This window comes from Polyodon spathula, chromosome 31, assembly GCF_017654505.1.
Source record: "Polyodon spathula isolate WHYD16114869_AA chromosome 31, ASM1765450v1, whole genome shotgun sequence".
Classification (NCBI taxonomy): domain Eukaryota; kingdom Metazoa; phylum Chordata; class Actinopteri; order Acipenseriformes; family Polyodontidae; genus Polyodon; species Polyodon spathula.
This window is the reverse complement of record NC_054564.1, coordinates 753,677-769,955: the sequence shown is the minus strand read 5'-3', so window position 1 is coordinate 769,955 and position 16,279 is coordinate 753,677. Positions and strand designations below refer to the sequence as shown.

The window sequence follows — 16,279 nt, the reverse complement described above, 5'->3', positions numbered from 1 at the left end:
GTAAAGCATAGGGAAGCATTGTAAAGCACAGAGAGCATCCGGCTCATTTTATATATATATTTAAAGACTAGAAGATAATTTTTTTATTCTTTTTTTTTTTTTTTATCTGTCCCGGTGTGAGGTCGCCCTGCACGATCTAAGAGAGCAGATTATTTGTAAAAACTAATTTGATTTAGTTTGTTAGTTTGGGTGCTTGCAGGTAAGCCGAGAGCAGTTCTCTCTCAGGGAGCAGCCCTAGCATTTGGCTCCTGTTAAGAGAGGTTGATTCCTGCTGGCTGTGCGGGATTAGAGAGCGGGGAGGGGGGGAGGGGGGTGTTTGCACAAGCTGCTGGAGCTGCAGGGAGAGAGTAATTGGGGCTACAACTCCCCCCACACACCCCCACACACACACACACACACACACACACAACACAGTCAAACGTAAGGATATGAACACTCCTGAAGAGTTAACTGAGAGTGATATAAACATCACATGATAATAGATGATAATGGTGTCTCAACCACGTCTGCGTGTTTCTCTCCATGTCTGTAGTGGTGTGTGTGTGTGTGTCCTTGCGTGTGTGTATACCTCTCAATCCCTGTGTGTGAGTGTGTTTTGTGTGAAGAAGGTTTTGACAGTTTGAGTTTCCGGTAAGTGTTGGCTGCCTCTCCGTGTCCGTGTGTTGGAAGGGACGAGTCACTAACAGTCTGGACAGTCAGTACACGGACCGACGGGACCTGGAGAACCTGGGAAGGTTCCTTGTGACTGCCCTTTACCCACAGGCTGGGGGGGGGGGGGGGGGGGGCTCCTAACACCAGGCAGGCTGTCACGCTGAAACCCCTGTTCCTATTGAATTCTTCCTATATACATATATACAGCCTCCCCATCCCCAGGCAGCACCTGCAGCAGAACTCCAGCAGAACTGTGTTTCTAAATGGCATTGCAGCTGCACTATACTGGCAAACTGCAACAAAACACAGTGGAGCCACGGCATAGTGTAATAAACACAGCACAGTGAAATAAACACAGCACAGTGTAATAAACACAGCACAGTGTAATAAACACAGTACAGTGAAACCACAGCACAGTGTAATAAACACAGCACAGTGTAATAAACACAGCACAGTGAAACACAGCACAGTGTAATAAACACAGCACAGTGTAATAAACACAGCACAGTGTAATAAACACAGTGAAATAAACACAGCACAGTGAATAAACACAGCACAGTGTAATAAACACAGCACAGTGAAACCACGGCACAGTGTAATAAACACAGCACAGTGAAATAAACACAGCACAGTGAAACCACGGCACAGTGTAATAAACACAGCACAGTGTAATAAACACAGCACAGTGAAACCACAGCACAGTGAAATAAACACAGCACACAGTGAAATAAACACAGCACAGTGAAACCACGGCACAGTGAAATAAACACAGCACAGTGAAACCACGGCACAGTGAAATAAACACAGCACAGTGAAACCACGGCACAGTGTAATAAACACAGCACAGTGAATAAACACACACAGTGCACACGGCACAGTGAAATAAACACAGCACAGTGAAATAAACACAGCACAGTGAAACCACGGCACAGTGAAATAAACACAGCACAGTGAAATAAACACAGCACAGTGAAACCACGGCACAGTGTAATAAACACAACACAGTGTAATAAACACAGCACAGTGTAATAAACACAGCACAGTGAAACCACGGCACAGTGTAATAAACACAGCACAGTGAAATAAACACAGCACAGTGTAATAAACACAGCACAGTGAAACCACGGCACAGTGTAATAAACACAGCACAAGTAATAAACACAGTACAGTGAAACCACGGCACAGTGTAAAAAACACAGCACAGTGAAATAAACACAGCACAGTGAAATAAACACAGCACAGTGAAACCACGGCACAGTGTAATAAACACAGCACAGTGTAATAAACACAGCACAGCCACTGTCAGTGAAATAAACTACAGCAGTGTAATAAACACACACAGTGAAATAAACACAGCACAGTGAATAAACACGGCACAGTGAAATAAACACAGCACAGTGAAATAAACAAGCACAGTGAGGACGGCACAGTGAAATAAACACAGCACAGTGAAACCACGGCACAGTGAAATAAACACAAACAGTGAAATAAACAGGTTGTTTTTCCACGTTAAATAAATCACAGGGAGGCTGATTATCACTCACAGTGTAATAAACACAGGGTGCAGCGAGGGACAGGGAAACAGTAACCCCAATTTTTGTGTCGTGTTATTGGTGCCGTGTCACATTATTTGGTCGCTCGTCCCTCTCTCTGTCTGTCTGTATCCTCTCTCCGCGAGGGGGGCTCCCTCAACTCTCTCCTCCCTCCTCCCTTACCATTGTCACTCTCTCCCTATCTACCTCCCTCCCTCCCGCACCGACGCACAGTGTGTGTCGAGACAGATTAGGAGCCTTTCGTAAAGGTGTACTTGCTTTGCCGGGGCCGACTGTCTTTCCTAAAAACCAGGAAACAAATAATGTTCGGATCTCCTCCGATTAACCACGTCTAGCAGACAGAGATTAATCTTGTCCGTCGGTTTTGTTTCCCCCCCCGTCCAACAAAAAAGGACAATTAACGTAGTAATCCATCCGACTAATAGTGAGGCTAATTTATAGAGCCCCACGTCGCTCCCTTCCCTTTGTCATGGGGGACCTTTCCCTGTCTGCACCGACACAAACGACGTGTCTCAATATTGGATATTTTATCAATCAATCAGTGCAAATGAAGCGGAGGCAGTCTTACCAATCAATCAATCAGTCTTTATTTTATATAGCGCCTTTCATAGCGGAGCACCAGCACACAGCACTTTACAAGATGCAGCAACAACAAGAAAATCCATAATACTACAAATACAGAGACATGCAAAACACATGATATACAGTAAAAAACACGGCATAATATATTAAATACAGTGGAAAGAGCAGAATACAGGATAGCAGCATAATACATGAAATAGTGCATTAAATACAGTGGAAAGAGCAGAATACATGATAGCAGCATAATACATGAAATAGTGCATTAAATACAGTGGAAAGAGCAGAATACATGATAGCAGCATAATACATGAAATAGTGCATTAAATACAGTGGAAAGAGCAGAATACATGATAGCAGCATAATACATGAAATAGTGCATTAAATACAGTGGAAAGAGCAGAACACAGGATAGCAGCAGAATACATGAAATAGTGCATTAAATACAGTGGAAAGAGCAGAATACAGGATAGCAGCATAATACATGAAATAGTGCATTAAATACAGTGGAAAGAGCAGAATACATGATAGCAGCATAATACATGAAATAGTGCATTAAATACAGTGGAAAGAGCAGAATACAGGATAGCAGCATAATACATGAAATAGTGCATTAAATACAGTGGACTTAGGGCAGAGGGAAGGAGACACCTCCTCACACAGAGAGAAAGAGTGAGTGGTGAGGGGATGGAACGGGTTACTTGGGGTTAGCAAGCTGTGCTGAGGAGACAGAATCACTGGGATCCTTTGAGACCCGACTTGACAGAGTTCTGAGAGCAATCAGGTGCTCGGAACCAGACCAGCACTGACGGGCTGAACTGACGCCCCTGGTTAGTAACACTTTCTTCTGCTCTCCTGTTGTGGGTGTGATAAATATCCCGCTCTGGTCATTGCGTGCACGCCTGGGTCATGTTCAGATTCCTCTCCACGTCTCTGTTTTATAACGCATAGATGTCTTTTCAAAGCCTGATGTTTTGGCTACAAATCTTCGCGTTCTGATCTCTGCGCATTCGAGCTATCAGCTCATGATATCGATTCCTGTAACATTTTCTGTTTCCCTTTGCTTTACCAGACCTCTCTGTGCTTTACAATGCTTCCCTATACTTTACCAGACCTCTCTGTGCTTTACAATGCTTCCCTAGGCTTTATCAGACCTCCTTGTGCTTTACAATGCTTCCCTATGCTTTACCACACCTCTCTGTGCTTTACAATGCTTCCCTAGGCTTTATCAGACCTCTCTGTGCTTTACAATGCTTCCCTATGCTTTACCAGACCTATCTGTGCTTTACAATGCTTCCCTATGCTTTACCAGACCTCTCTGTGCTTTACAATGCTTGCCTATGCTTTACCAGACCTCTCTGTGCTTTACTATGCTTCCCTATGCTGTACTGTCCCTGTGCTTTATCACACTGTGCTATGCTTTTACTTTAAGAAGCTGTTCTTGTGTTGTGCTTTCCTGCCAGGGCTTTCACAGTGACGGATCATTTTATGTTATTTTAAAAACAGAAGAAAAAAATAAAATAAACCAGTGCAGGCTTGACTTGGTTAATCCAGCCAGCCTATTGTCATAGGAATCGAAAAGCAATACCTCTACCCCCTGCCCCCACCCCCTCTACACAAACACACCCCACTTAACCGAGGCGTTTAATTCTACTGGTCTTAGCTGGGATTACGCTGGCAATCATGCCAACGGGGGGGGGGGGGGGGGGGGGGGGTCCTGTAATCTTAGTACAACCCCCGTGTTTGTCAATCCCCACCCAAGAGATCTGAGACCAGAAATTGCAAAAAAAGAAAGATAGTGTCAGCCAGGCTCTGCAGATTCCTGCTGCAGTGCGATTCCACCAGGACGCGTCATGGCAAACTGAATTTGCTTGGTCTGAATTCACTTTCGCTGGCGGCAAAATGATGCCAGCCTGCCTGGCCAACGCCGCCCTCAGAATTATTCATCACTTCTCCAGCCGTGCCCGAAGGCGTTGCATCACTCGATAGAATGCAGGGGCAGGCTGACCTGGGCTGCCAGCTTTGTACACTATTAAACTTCTACAGGCTTCTTCTCTGCTCTTTTTAGGAACGAGGTGGGTGGGTGGGGGGGGGGGGTCGACAGGTGGGTGATATGTGCTTCTGTTTTCCCTGGGGGGCGGGTTCTAGACAATCTGCTTCCGCACAGCTGCAGAGTTCACTTTGCCCAGCCATAACAGCTGCACCAAAGTTATTTTATTTAAAAAAAATAAAATGTCCTTTACCCTCCTTCTGCAACTTGATCCTTATAAGCCTGGTAAAGTATAGGGAACCATTATAAAGAACAGAGAGGTCTGGTAAAGCATAGGGAAGCATTGTAAAGCACAGAGAGGTCTGGTAAAGCATAGGGAAGCATTGTAAAGCACAGAGAGGTCTGGTAAAGCATAGGGAAGCATTGTAAAGCACAGAGAGGTCTGGTAAAGCATAGGGAAGCATTGTAAAGCACAGAGAGGTCTGGTAAAGCAAGGGAAGCATTGTAAAGCACAGAGAGGTCTGGTAAAGCATAGGGAAGCATTGTAAAGCACAGAGAGGTCTGGTAAAGCATAGGGAAGCATTGTAAAGCACAGAGAGGTCTGGTAAAGAATAGGGAAGCATTGTAAAGCACAGAGAGGTCTGGTAAAGCATAGGGAAGCATTGTAAAGCACAGGGAGGTCTGGTAAAGCATAGGGAAGCATTGTAAAGCACAGAGAGGTCTGGTAAAGCATAGGGAAGCATTGTAAAGCACAGGGAGGTCTGGTGCATTAACAGTAACTCACTAGCACCACCTGTGGCGGCAGCTGTAATCTATAGGATTATTACTAATCATATATGCGGGGTATGGAACTGGCAAATAAAGCCCTCGTTTATGAACCAGCACTTTAGAATATTAAGTGTGGATTCGGTGCAGAGGACACAAAGGAAGCGAGAGGGCTGCACAGTGTCTCAATCTGATCCCCACTCCGAACAAACCGCCCTCTGCAAACAACCCAACCCGCTCCCAGCCGCCCTTCCGTCACCACTTCGAAGTCAGTTATAAATGAGAGAGAGAGAGTAGAGAGAGACGCACTCCCTCTCGAGCCCTTTCAGTTCTGATTCTCACTCTTATGGGCTTTCTCAACTGTAAATCGAGATGAGAGAGAGAGAGAGAGAGAGAGAGAAAAAGAGAGAGAGAGAGGGAGAGAGAGACAGAGAGAGAGAGGAGGGGGAGAGAGGAGAGAGAGAGACAGAAACGGGGAGAGAGACTATCGAGTAAGGCCATCTCTCTCCTCGAGGGGGAGAGTAGGGGAGTCGAGAGAAGGGAGAGAGAGTTGTCTTGAGAGGGCCGATCTCTTCCTCTCTGATAGAGGGATCTGCTCATTGACTCAGGGGAGAGGGGGGGGAGACTCGGCTCCCTCAGAGGAGAGAGGAGAGAAAGAGAGAGAGAGAGGGAGAGAGAGGGAGACAGAGAGAGAAAGAGAGAGAGAGGGAGAGAGGAGAGAGAGAGAGAGAGAGCAGAGCGTTAGAGAGAGAGAGGAGAGAGAGAGAAGGAGAGTAGGTCTCATTCTCTTCCTCCTCAGAAAGAGTCTAGTCTGTCCCTTCTCTCTGCTCATATCTCTCCCTTCTCTTCCTCTCACTCTCTGTATCTTCTCTGTCTGTCCCTCTCACTCTCTCTCTCTCACCTCTTCTACACTCTCTCTAACCCCATCCTCCTATAGAGAGAGAAAGAGAGAGAGAGAGGGAGAGAGAGTTTTAGGCAGATCGTACGGCACCATATCCCTCTGACACATAGTGTACAGCAAAGTATCCGTTAAATTTACGCCTAAACACCTCAGTCGTGTCCCATGACCGGTAACTCTCTTTACTGGTTGTAATGTTTATAGGCACTGTGTGCCAAATGCGGTTTCAGAGGCAATTAAATGCGGATTTGTGGAGGTCAGCAAAGGGTACTGGCCATGGAGTACAAATGAACAAATTAGTCAACACTCACACTCAATAATAATAATAATAATAATAATAATAAATAATAATAATAATATAATGTTGTTATTAATACTATTTTCTATAATATATATATATATACTACACACACACACACACGCTCTATATACACCACACGAGACATTCAGTGATACAGTGGGGCAGCAGTGACTGCGGGGGGGGGGTAATAATTCTGTTGTTCATAATAAGAAGCACAGGATAAATCCCGCCCAGTTATACAGGCTGGTCGGATACAGAATGACAGGACGAATCACTGAAACCAGCGTGCAGCCCTCAACCCAAACCGCACAGCCTTACTGCAAACCACAAACTAATCGATATCTATTGAGCGCTTAATAACTCGGGTGAGCTCAATACTGCCTAATCAGGCGCGATTAACAGCACTGTCGTTCTTTTTAAACGGCCATAGAAACACCGTGAAACACTGAATACCAGCCCCCTGCATTATCCATCATATTGCATGAATCCACCGCGTTCAGAATACGAAGCTCGCCCGTCCTTTGCTTACAATGTAAAACTGTGATAAAACGGATCCCTTGTATGAATTCGTTATTAACTGCGTGCAAGGCTGTATTTTTTCAAAGCGGACAAGGTGATCTATTCAGGAATGCCCGGGTATTCAGTAAGGGGTCCAAGCGAATGAAGTGATGTTTCCAAAAGTTTTCCAAAGTTTTTTGTTTTAAGCGCGCGTGTGAAATAAACAGTTCTATGTTTGTGTATTTCGTGTTTCTCATTTAAACACGTGTATTTCAGCGCCATAATTGTACAATTATAGTGTATATCGTTGTTCCATATAAACACACCTTTGCGCTTATTTGCAATTTGCATAGATAGATAGATAGATAGATAGATAGATAGATAGATAGATAGATAGATAGACAGCGTGTCATTACACAATGTGTATTATTACACTATCATCTGACTAGGCGGTTACCGCAGGGTTTCTGAGCCAATCACAAGCTTGCATTCGTATGCGTTAGGCACCCCTCGGCGCCGTGCCAATCCAAGCCCCGCCCCGCCCGAGCCCCTCTGGTTTCCACGACGCTCTGTAGAGGAGCTCCTGCCCCGTCCCCCAGGGCCCCCCGTCCCCCACGGACCACCACGGATAGCTACGGCGGGACACAGCCGACGCAGGACGCCGCGCCGAGCGGCTCCTGTCAAGGCAGCCTGCAGGACGTCAGCTGAGAGTAGAAAGCGTCTTCAATAACGCCGGACTGGCTTACCGGGACTGGCTTTCAGAAATATCCCCGGTACCGATTTGAGACAACGCGTTTCAACGTTGGCTCCCTACACGTGCTAATTCTGTTCTTGAATATATGGTATCTTCAATATTTATAATTTACTCTATAGAAGGCAGCTCTGAGGATGACAGAACGCGGCAGCACTAGTTTGGAATTGAGAAAATTAACCGGGACGCCAAACAGTGAAATAAGAGGTAAGTATAAAGATACTATACATATATACATAGATAGATAGATAGATAGATACTATACATATATACATATATAGATAGATAGATAGATAGATACTATACCATATATACATAGATAGATAGATAGATAGATAGATAGATAGTATACATATATACATAGATAGATAGATAGATAGATACTATACATATATACATAGATAGATAGATAGATAGATACTATACATAGATAGATAGATAGATAGATAGATAGATACTATACATATATACATAGATAGATAGATAGATAGATACTATATATAGATAGATAGATAGATAGATAGATAGATAGATAGATAGATAGATATATATATATAAGTATGATATCTATTACTATGATATGTTACATAACATATCTATCTATCTCTATATCTATCTATGATACATATATACATAGATAATAGATAGATAGATAGATGGAGAGATACAATATATATATATATAGATAGATAGATATATACTTTTTTTTACTTTTTGAAAAAAACTTTATTTAACAATTAAATAGAATACACAAAATCAATATTTATAAAACAGATATTGTCATGAAATCAATTCTGATCCACCCAAGGTGATCAAAACAATACATAAAATATTATGTTCAGATAAAAAGTCACATCACAGATATTCGTCCAGATCACCATCGTTAAGAGCACACAACACCCTGTCTACACACCAGGCTTCCTCAAACATTGCTATATTCTGCATTGCTTTATAGAAATTAAAATCCAATCTAACCCGTGTTAATACAAGCATTCTAAAAATAACAAAAGGACTGTACCGCTCCGGCCAAAACGTTTGCAGATCTAAACTCATAACACTAGAGAGAATGTGTACAGGGATATGATCAACCATTATCCGACGTCTAACATTAGACAATAATAATAATAATAATAATAATAATAATAATAATATAATAATAATAATAATAAAAATAAGTAGTTTAATATATCATAGGCTAATGGATTTGTGTTTGAGATCTTTTTCCGCCGAATATTCTTACATTTAACCCGCAATTATCCTCACAATAACACTCAAAAAGCAATTTTGTTATTTGCGATAGACAGCAACTCGTTAAAACTCGCTCTGATTAATTATTGACAGAAAAAGAAGAAAATGAAAGAGCCCTTTTTTGTTACTTTGATCTGAGAATGAAGGTATTTGCTCTCTAATACCCGATAACGGTGTTTTTATCAACACTACTTGGTATATTGTATATCTTCATATAATATATATATATATATAGATATATATATATATCATATATCTATATCATGGATACATTGTAACTGACTGCATATAAAGCGTCAGTTCGCGGACTGTCTCGTGACATTCGCGTTGTTTGGATGGTGGGTCCACCTATGCAAAGGCGCTAATACTAAAAAAATATACCCATATATAGGCCTATATATAAGACTAGAAGAGCTTTTTTTTTTATATATGAGGTCGGCATGCTGGACAGGGTTAGCAAATCGTGGGCTTTTTTGTGTTCAAAAGTTTGGAAACATCAGATGACTTCGTGCAAGATAGGGCTGGGGATTGTATTTGTATTATTATTATTATTATTATTATTATTATTATTATTATTATTATTATTATGTATTTGTTTCTTATCAGACGCATTATCCAGTCGTTAAAATATCACAGTACAGATAAGAGCAGCTATAAAATACAACACAAATGAGAGATTACACATGCAGTAAATCATTACACGTTTCAGAGCGACAGTTCAAAGTAAAAATATGTTGGACATATATGAACATAAATTATATTTTTATTTAACTATGTAATCAAAGAAACGACAAAATTATATCGCAAAAAAAAAGTCTACCAGAAGGAAGCAGTCACAGTACAGTAGTATTTCATGTTAGGTTTAAAAGCAATTCACATTTTTCTACGTCCGTTTGTTTCGTTAAGTTTCTGTTAAACTCCAGTGCGCTGGTGTGCGAATCGATATGCTAGCGTCACGTTACCCTGCAGCTTTCACTGGACTGAAGAAAAATTAGTTTATCACATAGGGTGACGCAAAACTTTTTTTTTTTTTTTCAAAAAAAATTTTCATATTTTAGGAACAATACAGACCTGTCAACTCTGCCTTATTTGCCAGGACGCTCCCTTTTTTGGGCACTTCTCCCAGACAACACCCGTCACATCAGCACACCTTTTCAAGTTCTGCAAAAGGCAGGCTCGGTATGACGCTGCTGCATCCGCCGGCTGCATTCCGAGTTGGGTGTAGGACCCAGGGGGAGCCCTCTGGCAGGCATGCATCCAGCGCGTCAGGCAAGATCACGCTTGACGTCCGTGCCATAAGCTCATCTCGTCCGGTTAAAAAACAAAACAAAACGTCAAACTTTCTGTAAACTACGTAGGACCGTTTTTAACGGGGGAACTTTGGAGCAAGACTGGTGACGTTAGTGGTAAGCACAAGAGAGCGCAAAAAGCGCCAGCAAGCCAACGGCGCTCGGAAAACCAGCGCTTCAGTGAAATCGTTGCCAAAGGAACTAAAACAAGATAGTTACACACGCAGAGATAGCTTTGCACGCCGCGGCTAGCTCAGCAAATGCGTGGCAGACCTCTTCCCCGACGCACAGACACACACACACACACACATATGCACAGACACACACTGCAAAGTGTTCTGCAGCCAAGCGTAAAAGTCGCTCACACGGTGAAAGGCGCTTCTGTTAGAATTTGAGCATCAACGTCGCTTTAGAAATCCAGATTATAGCGTCTTTCATCGTGGAGCACCATCACAAAGCGCTAATCGTGTTTTTTTTTTTTTTTTTGGTTTGTTCGTTTTATTGAAAAAAAAAAAAAATGATACAGAACCGAAAAGAAGGGGGGAAAAAAAAAAAACTTTTGTTTGTTTAAGAAAAAAATATTTTCCAAAACTTCCATTTGAGAGAATTATTTGTCTAATTCAAACTGTATTTGTCGCCCTAATGAACTGGAGTCTCACCTGAAAACAAAACCGGTCCAGTCATAGCAGAGTTTTTTTTTTTAAAACCAATCAATTTAAACCGCCTTCTACTGATAAAAATGGCGTCACCACCTCGCTGCCCTGTCTTACTGCGCGGCAAATCACATTTAATATAGAAAAGTGTAAGGTACTGCACGCAGGCAATAACAATGTGCATTATAAATATCATATGGGAGATACTGAAATTGGAGAAGGAATCTATGAAAAAGACCTAGGAGTTTTTGTTGACTCAGAAATGTCTTCATCTAGACAATGTGGGGAAGCTATAAAAAAGGCCAACAAGATGCTCGGATACATTGTGAAAAGTGTTGAATTTAAATCAAGGGAAGTAATGTTAAAACTGTACAATGCATTAGTAAGACCTCATCTAGAATATTGTGTTCCGTTCTGGTCACCTCGCTATAAAAAGGATATTGCTGCTCTAGAAAGAGTGCAAAGAAGAAAGGCGACAGACTTATTTTAAAAGCTCTAGAAAGAGTGCAAAGAAGAGCGACCAGAATTATTTTAAAAGGCATGTCATATGCAGACAGGCTAAAAGAATTGAATCTATTCAGTCTTGAACAAAGAACAGAAAATAGGAGGCATTTTTTTACACAGAGAATCGTGAGGGTCTGGAACCAACTCCCCAGTAATGTTGTTGAAGCTGACACCCTGGGATCCTTCAAGAAGCTGCTTGATGAGATTCTGGGATCAATAAGCTACTAACAACCAAACGAGCAAGATGGGCCGAATGGCCTCCTCTCGTTTGTAAACTTTCTTATGTTCTACTGCAGAATCGTTAGTATTGAGGAGCAAAACGTGCATTACAAGGCAACATCAACAAAACTAATATAGCAGTTGCATATTTTTACTTAAGAATAATTTAAAAAATGACGTTGCTTGCAATGGGAGGGGTTGCATGGGCGCACACATATGCTTCACTTGGCAATATGATAGATTGCAAAGTTTATAATAGCGCTGTTTCTCTGTTTAGACAGCCCGCGGTGCAAGTCAGGCTCTGAGTCGAGCTGCGACGAGGCAGCGGGGCTGCAGAAGAAGCAGAGGAGGCAGCGCACGCACTTCACCAGCCAGCAGCTACAGGAGCTGGAGAGCACCTTCCAGATCAACCGCTACCCGGACATGAGCGCACGGGAGGAGATCGCAGCCTGGACCAGCCTGAGCGAGGCCAGAGTCAGGGTGAGCCGCGTTTCCACTGCACCCTCCCGTCCCGCGCCGGCACACCCACCCACAGATCTCAAAGAAAGAATTCGGGTTTGTTTAGGTTTCGGTTTGGAGAAAACTACTCTGGAGGTCTGGGTTCCAGTCTGGGGGGCTAGGTGGCGCTAACGGGTTAATGTTAATGCACTGGAGACAAAACTTTTCCACACGGGTGCACTAGAAGGACAGCGCACAAGGAGATTCAGTGAATTGCTCAGGGTCTCACACACACACACACACACACACACACTGACACACATACACACACACACACACAGTGCCCCAGTCCTATGCTGCTGCAGTTTATTTTTCTAATCCCAGTGGAACAGATTTGCAGTTGGCCTCTGTTTTTTTAACCATTTTTGGTTCAGTATCTGGGAAAACTACAAAGCGGTATTTAATTCAATGTATTAATGTAACATTATTGCATGCAACTTTATGAAGCAAAAATGAATTAATTCTATAGGGTGTTGCAAAACTTTTGGCCACAGCAGTTGTCAGCAGTTGCTTCTCTTGCACCCCCCCCCCCCCCCCCCCTCCCCCCCCCCCCCCCCCCCTCCCCCCCCCCCACCCCCTGCAGTCTGTAACATTGGGGGAATCCTTAAACCTTTGCACTACTAAGTCCTTTGGAAGAAACAGTGCCTTTGTCTTGTTTGAAGTCAGTGCTAACCGTCAATGAAAAGAAACCATTATATATTCCACTCTCTCACTCACCCACACACCTATTCACCTGGGCGGGGCGGCTTATTGAACGAGCCAGAACATCTCCGTGCGCAGGAGGAGGTCACACCCCTTCAAGGTACAGCATGAACCCCTAATAAACAACCCGACTGTTTACTTAAACGCCTCGCTGCCCTTCTGGAGGGGATCCAGTTGTCGTTTTTCACTGCATTTTGGCAGCGTTTGGACCGCCAATCTCAGGAGAGTCATCCAGGTGTTTTTTTTTTGTTTTTTTTGTGGAATTTGAAGATTATTTTTGGCATCCTGGATAGATCTTATTGTAGCACAGCAATTAGCAATACAGCACCCCACCCCCGGATTTGACATGAATTCTGTGTGCTTATTATTATTAATAATAATAATAATAATAATAATAATAATAATAATAATAATAATAATAATAATAATACAACCCCTGTCCTGATTTATTTGTTTCTGTTTGTTTTCTCAGGTTTGGTTCAAGAACCGCAGAGCGAAATGGATGAAGAAAGAACGACACCAGCCGGCGGACGTCTGCAAGCCCGGATTCAGCTCCCAGTTCAACGGACTGGTTTCGCCTTATGACGACATGTGCGCCGGATACTCCCCGTACAGCAACTGGGCCGCCAAGAGTTTCCATAGCAACAGCCTTCCGACCAAACCCGGCTTCCCATTTTTCAATCCCGGGAACGTGAACGCGCTCCCGACGCAGCCGCTGTTCCAGCCCCAGGCCCCGATTCCCCCCTCCCTCGCCGCCGGTGTGTCCGCTTTGCCGGCCCCGGTTACCGCGGGACTGGGGTCTGCGCTCAGCTCGGCAGTCACCTCATCCCCGTACGGAACCACCGCGTCTCCTTACCTGTACGGCAGAGACCCGACGTGCGGCTCCGGCTTGGCTAACCTGAGGCTGTGCGCCAAGCAGCACCCGCCTTTCGGATACGGACTGCTGCCGAACCAAGCGCCCAGCCTGAACCCGTGTGAATACAGTATGGACCGGCCCCTATAGGAAACAGCGTCATACAGAAGAGGCGGACTTATGCTTTTGTATTTTCTAGCATCGATATTATTATTTCATTAAAAAAAATAAACGAATTGCAGGTTTTAATTGAGCAGTTTCAGTTTTTCTAGGGAAGCACTACTATCGGGGCGGAGGTGTGTGTTGCCCGATAACTTCACTCAGACTACAGGCTCTGGCCAAACGTGTAGCATCACCTAGAATTTTAGGACTCAGACATAATTTGTAAAAAAAATAAAATAAAATAAAATAAATAAATAACTATATGAACATAATTTACATCATGCAATCAAAGAAACCACAACATGATATACCATAATGGTATTACAGTATTATTTCATGTTGGATTCCTTTTTTTTAAATGTGTCAGTTTTCCGTTAAGTATATAGGAAAACTATGCAGCAGTGTGCAATTCAATATGTTAACAAGAGAACATTATTCAGCAGCTTTCACTGGACTCTATGAAGCTGAGGGAGTTCATTCTATATAGAGGGTGTGCAATTCAATATGAAGAACAAGGGAACATTATTCAGCAGCTTTCACTGGACTCTATGAAGCTGAGGGAGTTCATTCTATATAGAGGGGGTGCAATTCAATATGAGAACAAGGGAACATTATTCAGCAGCTTTCACTGGACTCTATGAAGCTGAGGGAGTTCATTCTATAGAGAGGGGGTGCAATTCAATATGTTAACAAGGGAACATTATTCAGCAGCTTTCACTGGACTCTATGAAGCTGAGGGAGTTCATTCTATATAGAGGGGGTGCAATTCAATATGTTAACAAGGGAACATTATTCAGCAGCTTTCACTGGACTCTATGAAGCTGAGTGAGTTCATTCTATATAGAGGGGGTGCAATTCAATATGTTAACAAGGGAACATTATTCAGCAGCTTTCACTGGACTCTATGAAGCTGAGGGAGTTCATTCTATATAGAGGGGGTGCAATTCAATATGTTAACAAGAGAACATTATTCAGCAGCTTTCACTGGACTCTATGAAGCTGAGGGAGTTCATTCTATATAGAGGGGGTGCAATTCAATATGTTAACAAGGGAACATTATTCAGCAGCTTTCACTGGACTCTATGAAGCTGAGGGAGTTCATTCTATATAGAGGGGGTGCAATTCAATATGTTAACAAGGGAACATTATTCAGCAGCTTTCATTGGAGTGATTACTGGTGACAGAGAACATTTGTTCCTGCTTATTTTTTTATAACAAAGTAGTCTTTCTTTGCATATGTCTATAACCATGCACTTTCAACTAAAACCTTAACTTTAAGACTACTTTACAGAACCCCAACCCCAACCCCAAACCTGCACCATCCAGTCAGTCCCCCAACCCTAGTCCACACTAGTCCACATGTTGCTAGAAAAATGTAGAAAGCTATATTTTTTGTAGAAAGTGACGTGTAAGCTACAGGTTTCAGGCAATTCTGCTGCAAACAACTGTATCAAAGGAATGTTGATTCTGTAGATGCAACATTACATCATAGAATAAATTAGCCAATGAAAGTGCTGTAAAAGGTCATGTGACTAAAACAAAACACCTTACAATATCCATCACTGCCTCCGCATTGGTTTTCTCCACCAAAGTTTTTTTGCCAGCCAGCCGGCGAAGAAGCTAGTCACATGACTTTACATCTCTTTCATTGGCTGGTGTATTCTATGACGTAATGCTGCGTCTACGAAAATCAACAGTCCTTTTGATACAGTTGCTTGCAACAAAGTTGCCTGAAACCTGTAGCTTGCACGTCACTTCCTACAAAAAATGCACAGCTTTCAACATTTTTCTAGCAACATGTAGATTAGTGTCCCCTCGGCTTTAAGTCGTCCCATACTTGACATGACGTTCCACTTGCGATTTTCTGCCATCTAGTGGTTTAAAATGTCAATGCATGTAAACTTTCTTGGTATTGCGACAAACCGACAGATGGCGCTGCTGAGCACTCCCATTGCACACAATGGGAGTGACTGGCTCACGAGTGGATTTCATGCGAGCTCGGATGGGGGGGATTAGCGAGTTATACAGCCAGGGCTGGGCGGTTCAGTTGATTAAGAGAATCCTTAATAAAGCCTCAACTGCTTTCTTTTATTGCACAAAAACAACACGGAGCAGGAAGATGCGGAACAGAACCGCTAGACAGCTGCTCCCAGTGTTTAACACCA

General features: G+C 42.9%; 1 protein-coding gene across 1 annotated transcript; it reads left to right on the top strand.

Moving 5' to 3' along the window:
• Positions 1–7,922: 7,922 nt before the first annotated feature.
• Positions 7,923–14,197, top strand: LOC121303137 (pituitary homeobox 3-like). Its single transcript, XM_041233627.1, has 3 exons — positions 7,923–8,193; positions 12,177–12,379; positions 13,572–14,197. Exons 1-3 carry the CDS (start codon positions 8,124–8,126, stop codon positions 14,100–14,102), a joined length of 804 nt encoding a protein of 267 aa, XP_041089561.1. The 5' UTR covers positions 7,923–8,123; the 3' UTR covers positions 14,103–14,197.
• Positions 14,198–16,279: the final 2,082 nt, after the last annotated feature.